Source organism: Macaca nemestrina, chromosome 1 (genome assembly GCF_043159975.1).
Source record: "Macaca nemestrina isolate mMacNem1 chromosome 1, mMacNem.hap1, whole genome shotgun sequence".
NCBI classification, from domain to species: domain Eukaryota; kingdom Metazoa; phylum Chordata; class Mammalia; order Primates; family Cercopithecidae; genus Macaca; species Macaca nemestrina.
In genome coordinates this window covers 5,580,668-5,603,556 of record NC_092125.1, presented here as the reverse complement: position 1 = coordinate 5,603,556, position 22,889 = coordinate 5,580,668, and the positions used below count along the sequence as shown (strand labels likewise).

Below are 22,889 nucleotides of genomic sequence, written 5' to 3'. Positions count from 1 at the left end.
GTTATGACTGTTAGCCTCCAGGATACAACCCAGTGGAAAATTATGCTGGAAAAAATAACAGACAGCATTTCTATGGCCTTTGACTACCAGGAACATTGTCCAAATGGTGGGTGACAAAATCATGATACTACTGGAAGCAGGGGTTATGTGTGAAGGAGCTATCTCGCCTTGTGAATTGGTATTCATCGGGTTCCTGAAAAACAATTAAGAAAATAGATAGTGAGAGTGACTAACTTGGAAGCAGTATCTTTGATTCTGAATGTTGCAGAATGAAGAAGTCTACTTGGGGTTGATGCAGGAACCACAACTTACTACTGAACAATCATAGATGGTTGTACACGATCCAAACACACAACAGATTGTTCCTAAAGGGACAGCTAGTCTGGTGGACTGGGTAAAAGCCATTGTAAAATTTGTTTACCCTGAAAAGGGAAATGGTCCTTCCCCTCCTTTAAATGCCAAGTGGCACTCCATACATGACATAGCTGATAAGCTGCATACGCAAACCATGCTGGATTAACTTCATGGTCATCAAGATGTTTGTTCATCCTTAATATGCCCTTTAGATCATGGTAAATACTGTGACTAAAAGGGCCCCTCTATGACGGCATCTGATATAACTGCTGCAAAATCTATCAATGATCCAAGAAATGTGTTGGATTTGTTGTCTCAGCTTCTTACTATGGGTCTTACAGATGCTAAGAAAATAAGACTGAATCACAAGTGAATGGGTAAAGACAAAACAGACAGTCAAGGAAGTCCCAAGCAGGATGAGATTTTAAACGGTTACTAAGAGATGGGATGAATAAAATGGACACTGATGTTAACACAAAGGTCTTAATGCTGCATTATCAGAAGTTAGGCTTACCAATGGGAGCTCCTCTTAGTCCCCCAACACTGACAGTCAAGGAAGTCCCAAGCAGGATGAGATTTTAAACGGTTACTAAGAGATGGGATGAATAAAATGGACACTGATGTTAACACAAAGGTCTTAATGCTGCATTATCAGAAGTTAGGCTTACCAATGGGAGCTCCTCTTAGTCCCCCAACACTGAAGGGCCCTAAACAAACACACTCTATGTACCCTAATTTCAAGCAATGCACCAAGCTGGGAGGCAAAAATGACAATGAAGAACCTCAGTTCAAATCATCAGAGGTGATGGGCTACCAAATTAATCAGGATGAGGACTGACACAGAACCAGGGTTTTTTTTTTAAAGTAATCTCCAAGTAGGAACTGAAGGCCATAAGCACACCTGTAGGTACAATAGAAGGTAAAAAGGAAAGCTTCCAGGGGTTCCTGACACAAAATTCAGTGCCTCTGATTCCAAAACCTATTGGTAAAGTCCTAGCAGGGGCAATAATTAGAAAGACAGGATATGAAGATGAAATGGTTGACAGGATTAAATTAAAATTTGGATGAAAATTAGTATGTTTGAATGAATCATGTGAAGTACTTGCATCCACATTACCTGAGTATGTTTTGGGGAAGGATATTATTCTGACCAGGGAAAGCTTCAGCTACTATACTGCAGAAAGCTTGCTAGTTTTCCCTTCAGTCAGAACATGCTAAATGAGAATCTATGGAACTTCCCCAGCTCACATAGGTTGTTAATTTGAAACAGTATCATGGTTGACCAAAAGAGATTTAGCACATTAATTAACAACACGTTCAACACTGGAGTGCTATTACCAACAAATTCTCTGTGTCGTGCATGGAAAAGGTGAATGGCTCATGAGAACTCACAGCAGATAATCAAGACTGGAATAATGTAGTGTCATCTACAGCATCAGCAGCCTCTGACATGGTTTCAGAAGTTCTCAAAATAAAACAGCCTAAAAGAGACATACTCAGCCAGACACAGTGGCTCACACCTGTAATCCCAGCACTTTGGGAGGCCAAGGCAGGAGGATCACTTGAGTCCAGGAGTTCGAGACTAGCCTGGGTAACAAAGTGAGACCCTGTTTAAATTTAAAAAAAAGAGAGAGAGAGAGAGAGACTGATTGTTGTGCCAATACTTTTTCTTGGTCCCAATCTCAGGAAAAAACCAACTGCACTTTGCCTTCAAGTGGGAATGATCCCAATTTACACTTACGGCACTGCTACAGGTTTATCTGCATTCATCAGCTTACTATTATAATTTGTTTTGAAGGGATTTTGACTTGATACAGGTCCAGAATACAATAATATACTACAGTGATGACATGATGACAGTACCGGAAACCTAAGAACAAGCTAGGGCTGACCTGAAAATAGTGGTGGCTCACAGGAATACCACAGGCTAGAGGATAAATCCAGCAAATACCCCAGGGTCTACCAAACTGAAATTCTTACGAATAACCTGGGCAGGAACCACCCATAACATTCTACAGGCAACTAAAATTAAATAGCTGTTATTACATAACCATGAAAGTAAGCAAGAAGCATCCACTGCACCTGGTTTGTTTGAGTTTTGCAGAAGAAAAATTCTGTATCTGGGGACTAGTGCTAAATTCAATCCGTAAAACTACCTGAAAGGACACACATGAATGGAGACCTAAACAACAGCAGGCTATTATCTAAGTTGCAGTGGATCAATTAATGCCTTTGGGTCCTTATGATATACACTCAGATATGATTTTAGAAGTATCTGCAACTCATACTTAAACAGACTGGAGCTTATGGCAAAAAGCTCATGAATGCTGTCCAGCAGCAACCACTGGGATCGTGGGCCAGACAAGAAAGTATAGAACACATCATTAGAGAGATGATAAAAGAGAACACATCATTAGAGAGACAATGCTACTGGGCATTAACTGAAACTGTCTTTATGACTAAAGGATATAACATAATCTTAAAACTTAAAATACCCATGTCTTGGGTAATGTCAGAGAAACACTCTAACGAGTACCTATAACAAAATGAAAATGGCTTAACAGGAATGTGCTAAGGAATTCAAGAAGATACTTACCATATTCGATAGAAGAAAACCTTTTTTTTTTTTTTTTAAAGACAGGGTCTCACTTTGTATCACCCACTCTGAATACAGTGGGGGCAATCACAACTCACTGCAGTCTTGACCTCCCAGGCTCAAGCAATCCCACATCTCAGCCAACTGAGTAGCTAGTATTACCAGGTGCATGCCACCACACCTGGATAATTTGTATTTTTTGTAGAGATGAGGGTCTCACTATGTTGCCCAGGCTGAGTCTGAACTCCTAGACTCAAGCGATTCTCCTGCCTTGGCCTCCCAAAGTGCTGAGATTATAGCCATGAGTCATCACACTTGGCCTCCTCTTTTCTTCTAGACCAACTTTGGAACCATCTGTGAAGCTACCAGATCCTATTGCCACATCCTACTTTTCAAATGTTAGTGTCTCACAAAGAGCTCTCACTGACCACCAAAAAGTGGTTTGTTTTACAGATGATGGCAGTTCAAAGGTGATCAGCCAACATCCTGTTTGGAAGGCTGTCACACTATGACTGACTGGTGTGAAACTGATCAAAGAACAAATCAGCTCAAAGGGCTCAGTTGTACACTGTTTTCCTTGCAATGATGGAAGAACTAAACAAACATAACCCTGATGTGTGGATGTACACCCATGAATGGGCTGTGGCCATTTGCCTGGCCATATGGTCAGGCTGATAGGCAGTGAAAAACTAGACTATTAAATGCATGTGCCAGGCATGGTGGCTCATGCCTGTAATCCCAGCACTTTGGGAGGCTGAGGCAGGTGGATCACCTGAGGTCAGGAGTTTGAGACCAGCCTGACCAACATGGTGAAACCCCGTCTCTACTAAACACAAAAAGTTAGCCAGGTGTGGTGGTGAATGCCTGTAATCTCAGCTACTTGGGAGGCTGAGGCAGGAGAATCTCTTGAACCTGGGAGGTGGAGGTCGCAGTGAGCTGAGTTTGTGTCACTGCATTCCAGCCTGGGCAACAAGAGCGAAACCCCATCTCAAAATAGATAAATAAATAAAATAAATAATAAATGGATGGATTATTAATAGGAGAATCTCTTGAACCTGGGAGGTGGAGGTTGCAGTGAGCTGAGTTTGCGTCACTGCATTCCAGCCTGGGCAACAAGAGCGAAACCCCATCTCAAAATAGATAAATAAATAAAATAAATAATAAATGGATGGATTACTAATGAGGCATGGCTCTATGAGAAGCATTATGGGAATTTAAGGAGTGAATTAAAGTAGGACATGCTGATGTTCATCAAAACAACTTCTTTCAGGATCAGGAGATGATTGGAACCAGCAAGTGGATGTCCCAGCATGCTTGTCTGAGGTGGCTATCTGGGTCCCCAAAATGAGTAGATATGGGAGATATGCAGCAATGCAGAGATGGGCTGGCCAGTGATGTATTCCTCTTGTACCCTCTGATGCACAAAATTCCAGAAAGAGCCATCCTGTCTGCCAGAAAGGGAGAGAGAGACTGCAGATGACTATGGCATATATTCCCAAGAAAAAAGTCCCCCCACTCCCATACATAGTTGGCAAGTACACTACACTGAGCTACTGCCACTATTCCCAGGAGACTATAAATGGTCATTCTTGGAAATAGACATTTACACTGGATTGAGCTTTGCATAACCAATGGTAGATACAAAAGCTCAAAATACTGTAAGATGACTGGAACAGAAGGTACTGCGCCCCCACCAAGTTACATGTCTTCAGACCAAAGAACATACTTTACAGCCCATACTATCCAAAAACAAGCAAAGAAGTTATCGTATCAAATAGACGTATCATGTCAGATATCATCCTCAGAGTAACAGTCTGATAGAGAATAGGAATGAGAAATAGAAACATTTGTTGGCTAAACAAATGTATGCTTCACAAATGTATGCTCACACCCAACCTGAGGATGGCTAAAGGAAGGTCCCTGCTCCATAGATTCCTCCACTTTTCTGGACATGGGGAAGAAGGGGTGGAGGAGCATGATGTTATCACTACAGAATTCTTAGCTACATCACCTCAACTTTCCTTTCTCCTACATAATGCAGTGGTCCTGGGAGTGGCAAGACAATTGTGGATGCCCAAAGCAGGAATGATCCCTAAGCAAGAAACTCTAATTAGACTTTTCAACCATTATTCCAGAACTCCTAAGGGCCTAATGGGATGGACTGTGCCTTCACCCCATGTGGAGCTGACAGTGAATGCAGCTGCACTGCCTAGTAGTCAAGAGAGTCCTCTAGCTCGGTAACCATGCAATTCAACTCTGAAAGAGTATGAAGGCACTGGGGAAGAGGCACTTAGTAGACTACTATTACTGCAGGCAATCTGATTCAGATATCCCTTCCAAAGGTGGAAAAGTTCACATTTCTGGGTACCTGACTGTATTCATTTCCTGTGGCCTCTATAACAAAATACCACCAAAACTTGATGGCTTAAAACAACAAAAAATTGGCCATGCGCGGTGGCTCACACCTGTAATCCCAGCACTTTGGGAGGCTGAGGTGGGCAGATGACCTGAGGTCAGGAGTTTGAGACCAGGCTGACCAACATGGAGAAACCCCATCTCCACTAAAAACACAAAATTAGCCAGGCCCGGTGGCACATGCCTGTAATCCCAGCTACTCAGGAGGCTGAGGCAGCAGAATCCCTTGAATCCAGGAGGCAGAGGTTGCAGTGAGCCGAGATCGTGCCATTGAACTCCAGCCTGGGCAATAAGAGCGAAACTCCATTTCAAAAAACAAAACAAAACAAAACAAAAAAATCACAAAAAATTTCTCATAGTTCTGGAGACCAGAAGTACAAAATCAAGACTGGCAGAGACATGATCCCTCCAGAGGCTCTGAAGAAGAATCCATTCCATGCCTTTCTCTTAGTTTCTGGAAGCTGCTGGCAGTCCTTGACATTTCCTGGCTTGAAGCTGCATCACTCCAACCTCTGCCACCTTTATGTCACCTTCTCCTCTGTGTAGGTGAAATCTCTATCTGCATCACTCCAACAAGGATGCTTCTCATTAGATTTAGGTCCCTCCCAGATAATCGAGGATGATCTACTTAAGATTCTTAACTTAATTTTATCTGCATAACTATATATGCATATACCCTTTTTCCAAATACAGCAAGAGTTAATAGGTTCCAGGGAATAGGATGTGAACATACTATTTTAGGGGCTACCACTCAACCCACTATAGTTCATTCCATCCTAACATTCACCCCATCCCAATATCCCCAAAAGTCTCAAAAGTCTCAACCAATACAGTATCAAGTCTAAGTCCAAAATCTCATTTAAGTATCATCAGCTCACAAGTCCCAAGTGTTATCATCCAATCAGGAATGGGTGAGACTCTGTACATAATCCATCCTGGGACAAAATTCCTCTAAATCTGTGGACTTCTCACACTAGAAAACAAGTTATCTGCTTCCAAAACACAATGGTAGAAAGGCCTAGGATAGATATTCCAATTCAGAAAGGGAGAAGATGGAAGAAATAAAAACATCACTGATTCCAAGCAAGTTCTAAACCCAGCAGGGGAAATTCGATTTCAAGGTCTATAACTAATCCTCAGTAATTTGCATTTCTATCCTCTAGGCCCATGGTGGCTCCATCAACTTCTGCCTTTGCAACCCTGGTGGCTCCATCACCCTCTGTCTCTGGCCACCAATTCATTCTTGTTGTTTTGTTTTGTTTTTTTTAAACTATAACATGCTTTCAGCTGACATCCATCAACTATACCATTTCTTTTACAATGACAGGGTTTTTAACATTTTCCGTCTGTTCTGTAACCATACTTGAGTCTTCGGTGCTTTGTCTTTTGATAAATTCTAAAAACTGAACACTAATTTGGTGTTTGCGATGGTATAAGTAAATGAATATTATTCATGGGACAACCAAATAGCATGGTCAGACCTGTAATGAAGGAAAGGTTACACTACATCAATAGACCTGGGCTTCTCAAGAAACAATGTTTCATGTCTCAACCAAATAGCCTTTTTTTTCTCCCCCATACAGGCATACTTCAGGTTTCGTTCCAGACCACCACAACAAGAGTATTGCAATAAAACAAGTCACACTAACTTTGTGGTGTCCCAGTGCATATAAAAGTTATGTTTACACTACACTATACTGTAGTCTATTAAGTGTGTAACAGCACTATGTCTAAAGAAATGTACATACCTTAATTTAAAAATACTTGATTGCCAAAAAAGGCGAAGGGTCATCTGAGCCCTCAGCAAGTCGTTATCTTTTTGCTGGCAGAAGGTCTTGTCTTGATGCTGATGGCTGCTGAGTGATCAGGGTGGCAGTTGCCAAAGGTGAGAGTGACTGTGGCAATTTCTTTTTTTCTTTTTTTTTCTTTTTTTTTTTTTTTGAGACGAAGTCTTGCTCTGTCACCCAGTGGCACGATCTTGGCATTCAAGCAATTCTCAAGCCTCAGTCTCCCAAGTAGCTGGGATTACAGGCACCCGAAATCACACCCAGCTAATTTTTGTATTTTTAGTAGAGACAGGGTTTCACCATGTTGGCCAGGCTAGTCTTGAACTCCTGACCTCAAGTTATCTGCCTACCTTGGCCTCCCAAAGTGTTGGGATTACAGGTATGAGCCACCATGCCCGGTGTGGCAATTTCTTAAAATGAGAAAACAATGAAGTTTACCATATTGGCTTTTTCTTCCAAGAAAAGTTTCTCTTTCTCATGCCATGCTGCTTACCCACAACAAAACTTTCTTCACAATTGGAGTCAATCCTTTCACAACCTGCCACTGCTTTATCAACTAACTTTATGTAAGATTCTAAATCCTTTGCTGTTATTTCAGCAATGTCCGTGGCATCTTCTCAAAGAGTAGATTCTATCTCAAGAAACCAGTTTATTTGCTCAACCATAAGAAGCAAATCCTCATTTGTTCATGTTTTATCATGGACCTGATAAAATTCAGTCCTATCTTCAGGCCCCACTGCTAATTCTAGTTCTCTTGCTATTTCTACCACATCGGCAGTTACTTCCTCCACTGGAGTCTTGAACTCCTCAAACTCATCCACGAAAATTGGAATCAACTTCTTACAAACTCCTATTAATGTTGATATTCTGACCTCCTTCCATGAAGCCTGAATGTTTTTCAAGACATCTAGAATGGTGAATCTTTCCCAGAAGGATTTCAATTAACTTTCCCCAGATCTATCAGCAGAGGAATTACTATCTATGGCAGTAATTACTATCTATTACAAAATGTATTTCTTAAATAATAAGACTTGAAAGTTGAAATAATGGGTTGCAGAATGGACATTGATAATGAGCTGCAGAACTGACACTGGGTCAGCAGGCATAAAAACAACATTCATCTCCTTGTATATCTCCATCAGAGCTTTTGCATAACTGGTGCATTGTCAATGAGCAGTAATATTTAAAAAGGAATCTTTTTTTCTGAGAAAGTCTCCACAGTGGGCCTAAAATATTCAGTAAAACATACTGTAAGCAGATGTGTTTGTCATCCAAGCTTTGTTGCTTTACTGATAGAGAACAGGCAGTGCAGAGTTACCATAATTCTTAAGGGCCCTAGGATTTTTGAAATGGTAAAGGAGCAATGGCTTCAACTTAAAGTCACCAACTGCATAGCCACTACTGAGAGAGTCAATCTGCCCTTGGAAGCTTTAAAGCCAGGCACTAACTTCTCCTTTCTAAGGAAGTCCTAGGTTCATCTACGAGGAAAATCTGTGGTTTTGTGTAGTCATCTTCACCAATTATTTAGCTAGATCTCTGGATAACTTGCTGCAGCTTCTGTGTCAGCACTCGTGGTTTCACATTGCACTTTTATGCTATAGAGATGGTGTCTTTCCTTAAACCTCACACACCAACCTTTCCTAGCTTCCAACTGTTCTTCTGCAGCTTCCTCACCTCTCTCACCCTTCACAGAATTGGGAGAATTAAGGCCTTGCTCTGGATTAGGCTTTGGCTTAAGGGAATGTTGCAGCTGGTTTGATCTCCTATCAAGACCACTCGAACTTTTTCCATATCAGTAATGAGTCTGTTTTGCTTGTTTATCATCAAATACAAGGGATCCCTAATAAGATTATCGAAGACTTCTCATCAGAAACACTGAAGGCCAGAAGGCGACTGGTTGATACATTCAAAGTGCTGAAGGAAAAAAAGTAAAGCAAGAATCCAGCAAAACTATCTTTCAAAAATGAGGGAGGTATTAAGACAGTCCTAGGTAAACAGAAACTGAGGGAGTTCATTAGCACTGGACCTGTCATACAAGAAAAGCTATAGTGAGTCCCTTCAGGTTTAAATATAAACCTGTGACTTTAGACAGTCACTTAAAGCCAGATGAAGAATTAAAGATCTGGTAAAGCTAAATACATAAAAATTATAAAAGCTAGTATTACTGTAAGTTTGTGTTGTAATACCACTTTTTGATTTCTACATGATTAAAGAGACTCACGCATTAAAAAATTAGTTGTCTCGTTTTTGGACACACAGTGCATAAAGATGCAATTTAAAGACACCACCAATTGAAAGGAGTGAGTACAGAATTGTAAAGAAGTAGAGTTTTTGAGGGTTAGTAAAGTTCAGGTGGTATAAATTCAAATTAGAGTACTATAACTTCCACCAATTGAAAGGAGTGAGTACAGAATTGTAAAGAAGTAGAGTTTTTGAGGGTTAGTAAAGTTCAGGTGGTATAAATACAAATTAGAGTACTGTAACTTCAGGATATTAAATATAATCTATACAAAGAAAATAGCTACAGAATATACACAACAGGAAATGAGAAGAGAATTAAAATGTTTCACTCAAAAATCAATTAAACACAAAAGAAGGCATTTATGTAGAATCAATTAAACACAAAAGAAGGACAAAAAGCAATGAGGCATATAGAAAATAAATAGCAAAAAGACAGAAGTAAGTCCTTATCAGGAATCACTTTAAATGTAAATGGATTAAACTCTCCAATCAAAAGAAAGAGACTGGGAAAGTCGATTAAACAAACAAACAAAAAGCATGATCCAACTCCATGCTGTCTCCAAAAGCCACAAACAGGGTAAAAGTGAAAGAGAAAAAAACAAATTTTCCATGAAAATATAGCAGTTCCCCTTATCAGTGGAGGATATGTTTCAAGATCCCAGTAGATGCCTAAAACCATGGATAGTACCAAATTCTATAAAGTCATTCCTTGATATCCATGGGAGATTGGTTTCAAAATCCCCCTGCAGATAATAAAATCCACAGAAGCTCAAGTCCCTAATATCAAATAGCATAGTATTTGCATATAATCTATACACATCTTCCCATATTATTTTTGAGCATTTTAAATCCACATTGGTTGAATCCATGGATGTAGAATACGGAGCGCCAACTGCATATACCATGTTTTTTTCCTATACATACTACGTATGATAAAGTTTAATTTGTAAATTAGGCACATCCTTTATAAATGGATATTAAAGTAGATTAACAGCTACTATTAAAAGTAAATTAACAACAAAATAAAACAGAAAAACTATAACAATATATTGTGATAAAAGTTATTGTGATGTATGTGGTCCCTCTCTCAAAATATCTTATTTTACTATACTCATCTATATTTAGGCTGTGGTTGATTCAGGATAACTTAAACTATGAAAAGCAAAACTGCAGCTAAAGGGGGTTATACCATAGTAACCAAAAGAGAAAACGGGTAGCTATATTAATATCAGACAAAACAGACTTTAAATGAAAAGGCCAGAAAAGACCAAAAAATATTATTAATAAAAGAGTTAATAGAGCAAGATATAACAATTATAAACACTTACATACCTAATAACAAGACCATCAAAATATATGAGGCAAAAACTGAAAGAACTGTAGAAAGCAATGACCATTTTACATTAATAGTTGGAGATTTCAACACCCTACACTCTCAATAATGAATACAACCACCAGACAGAAACAAGTAAAGCAACAGAAGACTTCAACAACTCAATGAAGCAATTAAATCTAAGAGACACACACAAAATGCTCTATTAAAGACACACAAAAGGCTCTACCTAACAACAGACTCTACAGTATTTTCAAGTGCACAGGGGACATTCTCCAGGATAGACCATATGTTGGATTACAAATTAAGTCTCAACAAACTTTAAAAGACAAATACAAAGTATCTTCTCCAACAACAACATGAAGTTAGAATAATATAAAGAAAACAAGAAAATTCCCAAATTTGTAGAAATTAAACAACAGACACAATCAATGACAAAGGAAATTAGAAATACTTTGAGACGAATGAAACACAAACATGACAGACTAAAATTTATAGGATGCCGCAAAAGCAGTGCTAAGTGAGAAATTTAAAGCCATAAATGCTTAAACTAAATAAGAGAGATCACAAATCAACAATCTAACTTTATAACTTAAGGAACTAGGAAAAAAATAAACTAAACCCAAAGCAAGCAGAAGGAAAAAAAAAATAAATAAAGATTAAAGCAAAGACAGATAAAATAGAGAAAAATCAACAAAGTCAAAAGTTGGTTCTTTGAAAAGATTAACAAAACTGATAAACCTTTAGCTTAATTGACTAAGAATGTATAAGGAACGAGGAAAATAGAAAATCACCATTAGAACACAACAGTAATAAATTATTATGGGCAAAATCCACGGATATGGATGTTAAAATTAGTACATAAAAGTTGAAGAAAAAATACGTTATTTATATAGTCTCAGAGTATTTCCTCTAAGATACTACTTAGTTTTGAATGGAAAAATAGCAACTTTAAAGTGAAGAAACACAGTAGACACCACTGTAGTCAAGCAATCAAAGTTAACATCACCAGTAAAAAGGTATCAACATCATTTCTTCCCTGATATGTTGCTCTGAGAAGGGCAGGCACATCAGGAACCAAATCCCAGGTCTTGTCACACCCCACATCTTCATAGTGTTAATCATTTTGCTATAAATGAGCATATTTTCTTTCAAGAAATGATAAACAGATTTGTTGGGAGAAAGCAGCAGGGTACTACATCAATCAGAATAGTCTATCATTTGTGAAATATACCCAATTCTGTAGGGTTACTCAGAAAAGTTAAGTAGTGAGATAAGACAGTGTCTAATAGGATATTCCCCAGTCTGATGAATAGAAATTAAATAGTGGGATACAAGTGTGGCTAGTATATAAAAGAAAAAAACAGAATGGAACAGATATTTACTGATGCTTGATACACAGTAGGTAGTAATAATACACAGTAGATATTAAATAATTATAGCAAAAATTTATAACAATACCATATTTTAATTTCATTTGATTTGTAATTTAATTTGTTAAGTTTATTTAATAGTGATGGCATGTACTATTACATTTATCTATTCATTTAACCCTGAAAATAACCATATGAGGCAGGTACTACTATTAGCCCCACTCTATAGATAAGAAAATAAAGGCATGAAAAGTTGGATCACTTACTAAGCGGCAAAACCTACCCGACATTATACTACCTCCCAGAAAATATCACTTAATTAATAATAAGTGCCAGCTAGGATGCTAAATACCTTACATATCCTAATCCTCAAAATATTCCTTCCAGAGGTTTTATTATATCAATTTAAATGAAAAAAACTAAGGCTCTGATTGGCTGCCCAACACACTGCAAGGTATTTAGCACATTTGGCTTCTACCTGGTAACTGTCAGAAGTATCCCTCCTCCTCAGTTACTGTGATAAGTGAATACGTGCCCCCCGTGAACATTTCCAAATGCCCCTAAGACAGCAGTACTTCCCCAAAGTACTGCTTTAAAAAGTACTGGTTGTTAAAGACTATTAGGTGAGATGTGAACCTAGGTGTGTATGACTCCAAAGTCAATGTTCTTTCCAATAGGGCTACTGACTTGTAAAGGAGTTGATGTCAAAACAAATGTACAAAGATGGGGAAACAAAGTTTCACAAAGTGTATGGGGCAATACACTCCAGATGAGGAAGCTATAGTTGCAAATAACTGGAAGTTAAAATAGTCCATAAAGTATAACATTAATTTATGTCATTTGTTGAATTAAGTAAGACATAAAGCAATTTGTAAAGTATATCTCCTGAGGGAATTGGGATTTTGTTCAGAACTCTGAGTGAGAACTGACATCATTAACATGCTATTTATTTAAAAACGTCTAAGCTGAATAAAGGTATGGGGGTGGGAAGTAAGTCTTCCTAAAATAATTTAATTTCACCATTCTAGTATTTTCAAATCTATTTAGTATGTTTTTCCATTCGGTGTTATATAAGCTTTAGAATTTATTAGTAAAAATCATCTACACTACTCTAGTCAATCTTAATAAGAAATTCAGGACAATAGGGGAAAACATTAAAAAGCAACCCTAGTATAATTATGATATAGACCACAAAACATTCTCCCAAACACGCAAACATAAACATTTCTATTTCCTTAAGAGAACAGCTTTAGTATGTAATACACAGATACTATAAATGTCTGAAAACTTGTAAAATTACAAATATGAATACACAAAAATTACTGTAGCAGTAGTCTACAACCATATTTTGGTTGTTTAATGGAACTTGCATACATTAGCATGTAAATTCATGAGCCCACAAACACATGTACACTGCAAACAAAAATTTAGTGATCAACTTTAATAATCAGTTACCTTTGCAATAATGACTTCTTTCTTCAGAATCTTCATAGCATAATATTTTCCACTTGCCTTCTCTCGAACCAAAATAACTTTCCCAAAAGTGCCTTTACCTAGTAGTTTCAAATAGTCAAAATCATTCATTGTCTGAAAAATACAAATTAAAAAAATATAATATGAAGTATTTGATGCAATTTATTTGTTAGCATGTAAGTATGTGTTTGCAATATCCACTCAAAAACAAATTTTACCAATTTATAAGTACATTTAAATGAAAAAGAATCAGACTGGCATTGGCTGTCTCATTAGCAACCATGGATGCTGAAAATAATTTAAGCAGTTCTCAGATGTTGGAGAAAATGATTTTGAAACTAGAATTCCTCAGCCAAATTATCAGTTATGTAAAAGGGCAAAGGAGGAAAAAAATTATTTTCACTCATTTTTAAGGACTCAAGTTTTCAAGGATTTAGTAGTGCTGCTACCCCCAGAAAATGTGATAATCAAAAATGTTCCACACAAACATTTCCAAATATGCCTAAAAAAGCAATGCTTTGGAAGGAGCTATCTGAGAGTTTACTCTAGCAAAATAAAGATAAAATCCAAGACAGAGAGAAATATAGGATATATTTATAAGAAATGTGGAGAACTTCGTATACTTCAGTTAAAATAAATCAAAGAAAGCAGTTGTTATTCCTGAGAGAGTACTTGATGCAATTCAGAACAGCAAGGCAGGGAGCTCTAAGAAGAATATCTTTAATTAATCTGACTGTTTTCAGTTTCACTTCTCCTTCTTAAGTCAGGTAATTCTGAGGATTTTGCCAATCACATGTGCACTTGTTCTCTACAGTCTCCTCTGTGTACTCTTTTCCCGCTCTGCTCTATCAACATTCTTCCAGAAACTTACAAACTTTTGAAAGCACTGGTGCCCTAAAGCCCCTCCCCAACCCAGCTTTTCATTTTTGTGGACTTGCCTCCTTTTGAAATTCTTTTACTTTCATATTAATAGGTTTTTGAACAGAAGAAAAGGTGATTGTATATGATCAGTTTACTTAAATTTAAACTCAGTTTAGAGGTTTATAAATATAAAAACAAGTATTTGGGTTTTATCTTGAAATTACAAGTCATTGAAAATTTTATGCCTTTTATAACTTTTTTTTTCTGTTTATCATTTATCTAAAGTAAACGTGAGAAATGTTCCAAATTAATGGCTTCAGCTTCTACCTTAACTTAAAAAAAAGCAAGTTAACCCAAAAGAATTAGAAGAAAATGATAAAAATCAGAGCAGAAATCCATTAAATTTTTAAAAGAAAAACAGTAGAGAAAAAAATCAGTGAAACCAAAAGCTAGTTCTAAAACATCAGTAAGAATTGATAGGCCTCTGGCCACGTTGGTCAGAAAAATAAAGAGAGAAGACACAAATTACCAATATCAGGAATGACAGAGGTAGCATCACTACAGATTTTACAGATATTAAAAGAAACTAAGAGAATATAAATGGCATTTTGACAATAAAATTGACACCTCTGATGAAATGAACAAATTGCTAGAAAGTCTCAAGCTATGAAAGCTCACCTAAGAAGAAACAGATAATTTGATAACCCCATATTTATTAAGAAAAACTGCGTTTCTGGTTAAACACCTTTCATCAAAGAAAACTCCAGGCCCAGATGGTTTCACTGGTGAATTCTACAGACATTTAAAGAATAAATAACACCAATTTTATACAAACTCTTCCTGAAAATTAAAATGAGGAATATTTCTCATTCATTCTGAGACAAGCATCATCCTGATACTGAGATAGGAGCATGGCAGGTCTGGTTTCGTAAGATGCAGGACACAAAGACCCTGCTGGAAAAACAGGATATGGTAAAGAAGCCAGTCGAAACCCACCAAAACCAAGATGGCTATGAAAGTGCCTTCTGGTTGTCCCCAGTGCTCATTATACATTAATTATAATATATTATCTTGCCAAAGGAACCTCCCATCAGTGCCATGACAGTTTACAAATGCCATGGCATCTCGGGAAGTTACCCTGTACGGTCTGAAAAGGGGGGAAACTGTCAGTTCTGGCAATTCCCTGCCCCTTCACCAGAAAATCTACCCCTTGTTTAGCACATAATTAAAAAATAACCACAAAAATAGCCAACCAGTCAACCAGTAGCCTTCAGGGCTGCTCTGCCTATGGAGTAGTCACCTTTTATTCTTTTACTTTCTTAATAAACTTGCTTTCACTTTATTCTGTTGCTTGCTCTTGAATTCCTTCTTGTGTGAAGCCAAGAACCCATGTGGTCTCCCAGGCTGAAAGCCAATTTTTTAACAATACCAAAATTAGAGGAAAATAATGCAAGAAAACCACATCCCAGTATCTCTCATGTATCATATATACAAATTCTTAAAATTTTAGAAATTAATGCCTACATTTACTTTCAACATTTTTTGCTGTTCATAATTTTGATAATTTTCCCCAAATGTCAAATTACAGTGTCTTACATTCAATAATATCTCTAGTTCAAAGGAAAACATAAAGTAGCAAAGAGACAGCAGGGAAAATAACAAGATATATTAATTCAACTAAAAATCAAACATGTAGCTCTAAATATCAAATATAGTAAATCAGCTAGTGTCATTTGAACAAATAATAGGTAATATTAGATAGATTTAATTGCATTAATAGAATGGAAAAAATCAAGGAATACTACATAACAAGCTATTTATGCTAGGTAGTCTGCAAAGATGGCTGCCACAAATTCCAATTTCTCCCTGTATGCACATTCTATTCTTCCATAAAGGGGTGGAGTCAACTTTCTCTCTCCCTGGGCTATCTCTGTATCTTGCTTTGAACACATAATATGATCAAACTGATACTATGCCAGTAACAGACAAAGCCGTTAAGCCTGGCAGTTTATGCGTTCTCTCTCGGAAAGCTCTAGGAAGTCAGCTCTAATGCTGTTAGTTAGTCCACGTTATCCTGGAGAGAGAGGCCATATGGAGAGACCTTGGAAGAAAAATTACCACTCCAAGAGAGAGGCCAAGTGGAGGAGAACCAACACACCACAACCAACAGTCAGCACCAAGGCCCCAGACACGTAAGGATTGTTGGATTTTCCAGCCCACCCATGTATCAGCTGTAGGCAGCTGCCTGAGAGCCATGCATGCAAGAACAACAGAATGGCCCAAACTACAAAATCATGAGATATTTACATGGCTATTGTTTTAAGACATTAAATTTTGAGGTAGTTTGTTCCACAGTGTGAGGGTTAATACCGAGTGTCAATTTGATTGTATTGAAAGATGCAAAATAGTGATCCTGGGTGTATCTGTGAGGGTGCTGCCAAAGGAGATTAACATTTCAGTCAGTGGGCTGGGAAAGGCAGACCCACCTTAACCCGGGTGGGCACCATCTAATCAGCTGCCAGTGTGGCTAGAATATAAAACAGGCATAAAAATGTGAAAACACTAGACTGGCTTAGCCTCCCAGCCTACATCTTTCTGCCGTGCTGGATGCTTCCTGCTCTCGACTCCAAGTTCTTCAGCACTGGGACTCAAACTGGCTTCCTTGCTCCTCAGCTTGCAGATGGCCTACTGTGGGACCTTGTGACTGTGTGAGTTTAATACTCCTTAATAAACTCCATATATATATATATATATATATATATATACACACACACACACACACACACACACACATATATATACACTATTAGTTCTGTCCCTCTAGAGAACCCTGACTAATACATATGGCAAGTAACTCAGAAACATTATCTTCATAACCAGGCCAGAGTGTCAATTTATTGCTCAAAATTTCACTTGGACAGTATGTTCCTCATTTTTTATTTAAAAGCACTAGAAAATAATACTTGCTGTGCCCTATTACTAAATAGCATAGAAAATGAAACTGAATTATTGGGGAGGTAAAAATTAGAAAACAATTTGTAAAATCCTTTATGACATTTTCAGATGAAAGGCAATATTTAATTATAAATTTTTACTATATTTTGTAAGAATTGCAATTCTTGACTGGGTGTGGTGGCTCAATTTGAAAGGCCAAGGCAGGGGAATCACTTGAGGGCATGAGTTTGAGACCAGCCTGGGCAACATGGCAAAACCCTGTCTCTACAAAAAAATACAAAAATTAGCCAAGTGCGGTGTCAGGTGCCTGTAGTTCCAGCTACTTGGGAGGCTGAGTTGGGAGGATCACCTGAGCCTGTGAGGTCAAGGCTGCAGTAAGTCATGACTGTGCCTCTGCACTCTAGCCTACGTGATAGGAGTGAGACCTTGTCTCAAATAAAAATAAATAAATAGTAGTAAAATTGCAATTCTTAGGGCAATGAGGTTAAAAAAGAAAAAAGTATGACAGCCTTCACTTTGAACTTCACAGCTTGTCAGTTTGACTCTCAATCTTTTTTTAGAAAAAGGGAATTAAGGGAACTTACATAGAAATTATGATTAGTTAAAAAGCACTGTATGTGATAAAATCAGAAACAGATTTCACATCTATTTTGAGAAAACTTGAGGAAATTAAAAAGGTAAGGTATCTTTGCTATCAAATGCTCATGTTCAGAATGGTACACACAATAATTGTGTAGTCTTTACAAATGAAATGTAAGCTATTACAAAATGTTTTGTTCTTCTGAATGTTATGGAAAAAGATACAGTAAGTCTTTAATGAAAAAAACAGGAGTATGAATACTCTCCAGAAAAAAAAAATCCTCCTCCAAAGCCTGATCTTAAGAATTTATTGGGGAAATATTTTACAGTTATACTCTTCCCTTTACATGTTTACATGGCTGTTTTAGGTTAAGAGATATAGGGGTATACATAACAAGTGCTTAATAAATGTGTTCAAATCAGGCACGCCAGAATATAAGACATTGTCTAGACCACAGATTAGATTAAAAATAAACATATAATCAATGAGGAACATAAAGAACTTTTAAGAATACCACAGTATTAGCATATTTGGTCAAAAAAGATAAATTCCAGATACATTTACAAAGTAACAGCAAAACCAAGTAGGTAAAAAGAGAACAGCTCTGATGAAGTTCACTCCTCTGCCTCCATCTCTGCCCACTTCTTCTGGTGCTCTTTCTCATGAGAAGAGGTGGGGCTAATGTTATTAGTCAACTTCTACATTGGTTATATCACTTCTCCCTTTTAAATAAGCAGATTCATGCAGTGTGAAATCATGAGATTTCAGCAGGTCTGGCCATTGTCTTTTTTTCCTTCTCTTTTTCTCTGGATACTAGCCACTGGTATGAGTTACTGCAGCCAGGAATTAGGTGATACAATCCCAAGAACTGGAGTCAAACTTAATGGGAAAGCAGAAGGCACTGCTTATACTTTAAATGTAAATCATGAGATTACAGCCAGTTGATCCCAGAGAGGCCTATGCTAGTCAGTTAAAAATTAAGCAGAACTTTGACTCTCACTTGGCTTTTTATCCTTTGATGCTGTGCCCCTTCACGTACTTGACAAGGCATACGAGAATGGTAGCTTGGCTGACCAAGATTAGGAGACTTCTGGGTTCTCTAATCAAATTCCTTTGAAACACTATCTTTTAATTAAAACATAGAACCACATTTGCTTTTAATTCAAACACAGAAGAGCACTTAAATCTGTCTGTGAGGCCCTTGCCTCTCTATCTACTACCCAACATCCTTCCTTTCCAAGTGAGTTTTTAACTGGCAGAGCAGACACTGTGGCGACAAACTACCACTAAGGGAGGTAATGAACCCTATTTCATGCAAGAAATAGCAGTCTGACGACTCTCACCATAGTTACCATAATCAGTACCTATTTTTTAAATCCTATGCCATTTGACAAAAATTAAAGAAGGAAATATATCCTATAAATTATTAGAACAATATTCTTATTTCAGAATGTGTGGTTAAAGTATTAAAAATAATCCAAACTTCTACAATTCTTTGCATGATGATTGATATACATAAGGGTATAGTTCTAGAATCATTTATGTTATGAAAATGACAGTAATATTTTACCACTTGAGGCTAAGTCATTAGGACCGTTATGGAGTTAGTAGTGGTACAAATGTTCTATTTCTGCACTAACTTCTGCAGTAATTTAGAACTATTTTAAATTATTTCAAAAAAGATAACAGAACTTCAAACATTTAAGATCTTTTAATTGTATACTGTAACACGTCAACATAAAGCTTCTTTCTTTTTCTTGGTTCATGTATCTTGAGCCTCTCTAATCTCTATAATTGTTATGCTTATAATGAAGTTATATTAGAAACAAAATTATGCAGATATTCTCTTATGATTGTACTGTTTCTCAAAATATTATGAAAACCTGTCCTTATATGACATTTGGATATTAGTTAATTTCAATTTATAATAAAGCTTGTAAACTCTTGGAAAAATCAGTGGAACTTTAGTATTACAACATAGTGCTAGAAACTGAGGACTTTAGATCTTACTGCCTGGGTTTAAGTACTGGTTCCCACCCTGTGTGTAATTATGGGGAAAATTTCCTAATCCTTCCATCCTTTATTTCCCTTAACTATAAAATGGGAAGAATCATAATGGTACTCAACTTATAGTTGAAGTTCAAAATGAAAAAAAATGTTTAAAGTATTTATGTAATATGTGCTCAATAAATATTAGCTATTAAAGTTAGCTACTATTCCTTGTCCACATAAAGATTAACCATAAAAATCATTCTAAAACAGATTCTCTTAGAATTTTTTACTCCAACTGAGTCTCCAAAAATAAAAACTCGTAGAAGTATTTTGAATTTGAGGTTCAATTACTTAACCATATCTGATTTATACTATTCTTGATTTCATTTCATTTTAAATGAAATAATTTACATATGTACAAAAGAAGCTTTCTTAACTCTGAGTAGGTAGGTGAGTGTAGCTAGACCTTTTCTTTTTGCAATGACAGAGGAACAAGGCAGGTTAAACTGACATAAAAGAAAAGAGTGAAAATTCAGTTCAACAAACAAATAGAGAAGAAATCTGCAATGAAGACAGAAAGGGATCTCAGACATTTAGCCCAGATGAAGTATAGAATGTTATTCTTATTCACATAAGGAAAGGATAATTAACTTTATGTTGTGACTGTATAACTTCACCAAGTCCACAAGTTTAACGTGGAAAAGGGAGGATATGAACTCAGGCAGTCTATCTCCAAAGAGTTCTTAATCACTGTGCTAATACCAAATTTCATGGATAATACCTTGAAAATTTGTATTTTCTTACCTGAAGATTAATTAACAATCTATTAAACCAAATATATTCTAAAGTTATAAACGGCAAGCTTATCTCAACACCTCTATCTTTAGATTAATCATGAAAATATCATTTTTATAATAAGGAAATTGCTTTTCAATTTTCTATAGCAATGAAAAACAAAATTTATATTTCTCATAAAAATATAAATTGGTACTTATTATGCTGGAGCACTGAGAGAAGGAAAAGTCTATTTCCCTACTGGCTCAGAAGCAGCCATTAAATAAGAGTTATTATTTCCAAGACTGTTCACTTTCCTGCTGACTTTACTATGACTGAGGGCACCAATCAGGAAGTACACCTGAGCCATTATTGCTCATGCTTTTCAGGCGAATATGAAATGCAAAGTGGAAAGGAACAAATCATCAGGGAAAACATTTTATTACAAAGTTTCTAAAACTGTATTAAAAATAATAAGGAACAAAGCAAATTATAAAGCAGTATGATGGCACATCAGTCACACATGTGCCCTATCAGCATTCAGCGCTAAAGTGCTGAATCACTGAAACGATGTTCTCCCTGAAACGATGTTCACCTACTTGGTTTTAAACAACAACAAGTATTTCAGATTCGTGTGAATGAAACCCACCAATACATTTACGTATCATAAGAAAATTGGCTGACATCTTTCTGCAAATGGTAGTTTTTAGTATGTTTCTTCCAGACAAATGAATGCTGTGCTGGGAATAAGTTATTATTTTCTACCTTTCTTTTATGATGGGTTGTAGAAGCATCCATCTCTTCCTCTCCTATATTATCAATTTGTGAAGTTGGACTACAATTCATTCTCTCCTCTTCTTGCCTCTGCAGTCTGTCCGCTACAGCCTGGATAGCTTCTGTCCATTCTTCCCTACAAAAATGAGTAAAATGTCCCATTAATAGATGATGGCAAATGATTTAAATATTTTCCTTTTATAAAATATGAAATAAATACAAATGAAATCTATTTGGAGATCAAACACACACAACACACATAAGCACACACTCCCGCCATCACCCCAAAATGAAAATAGTCCTAAGAGCGTTTCACTACAGGCCTAAAGTCTGTAGTAGCATTTTGTGGAAGTATGTTAAAGAAAAAAAGAGAAGAAAAAAACTGTTGAAAACTCGAGTTAAAATCATTTACATGAACAGTTACATTTTATTTGTCTGTTTATATCTATCCTACTTTTTTTTTTGGAAACAGTCTCACTCCGCTGCCCAGGCTAGAGTTCAATGGCACAATCTCAGCTCACTGCAACCTCCACCTCCTGGGTCTAAGCAATTCTCCTGTCTCAGCCTTCTGAGTAGCCAGGATTACAGGTGTGTGCCACAGCGCCCAGCTAATTTTTGTATTTTTAGTAGAGACGGGGTTTCACCACGTTGGCCAGGCTGGTCTCGAACTCCTGACCTCAAGTGATCCTTCCACCTCGGCCTCCCAAAGTGCTGGGATTACAGGCGTGAGCCACCGCAACTGGCCAATCCTAACTATTGAGTTGACCCCCTAAAAGTTTGCTGCAGTTTTTTGCTTAGCTATTTTAAGTCCATCATTGACATCCTCAAGATTTTTATCAGGTCCAACAGACATTCCAAGGAAAGGTTTCAAAGCCAAAACCTTTAATTGTTTCCAGATTATAGTAAATTTCTAAGAAAAAAAAAAAAAGGATTCAGCTTGTAGTTTGAACAATCAGTCTCAGGAGCACTTATGTCAAGCTTTTATTTTTAGACATTTGGCTATCAGACCAAGGATCATTATTTTTCCAAATAAATTTTAAAATCAGCTTGTCTACTTCTTAAAGTCTATTTGGATTTTGACTAGAATTGCATTAAATCTATAGATAAATTTTGGGAAAACTAATATCTTAATCATTTAAATCTTCTAATCCATGAACATGGTATAGCTCTACATTTATATAGGTCTTTAATTTCCCAATGCAATGTTTGTAATTTTCTGTGTAAAGATCTTTCACATCTTTAACTGAATTTATTCCTACATAACATGCACCACATAACAATGTTTCAGTCAATGATGGACTGCATACACAATGGTGGGCCCCTAAGATTATTACACTGTATTTTACTGTACCTTTCCTATGCTTATATGTTTAGATACATG

At 36.9% G+C, this 22,889-nt stretch overlaps 1 protein-coding gene across 7 annotated transcripts in view; it reads right to left on the bottom strand.

Annotated features, from left to right (window-relative positions):
* LOC105474669 (AKT serine/threonine kinase 3) overlaps positions 1–22,889 on the bottom strand; it is a 356,860-nt gene that overhangs the window by 125,253 nt on the left and 208,718 nt on the right. For all 7 annotated transcript variants that reach the window (XM_011729486.2, XM_071069549.1, XM_071069543.1 and 4 more), the window contains 2 exons: positions 21,500–21,644; positions 13,555–13,686 (listed from right to left, as the gene is read on the bottom strand). In XM_011729486.2, the coding sequence (XP_011727788.1) occupies positions 13,555–13,686; positions 21,500–21,644 (277 nt within the window). The remainder of the gene's footprint in view (positions 1–13,554; positions 13,687–21,499; positions 21,645–22,889) is intronic.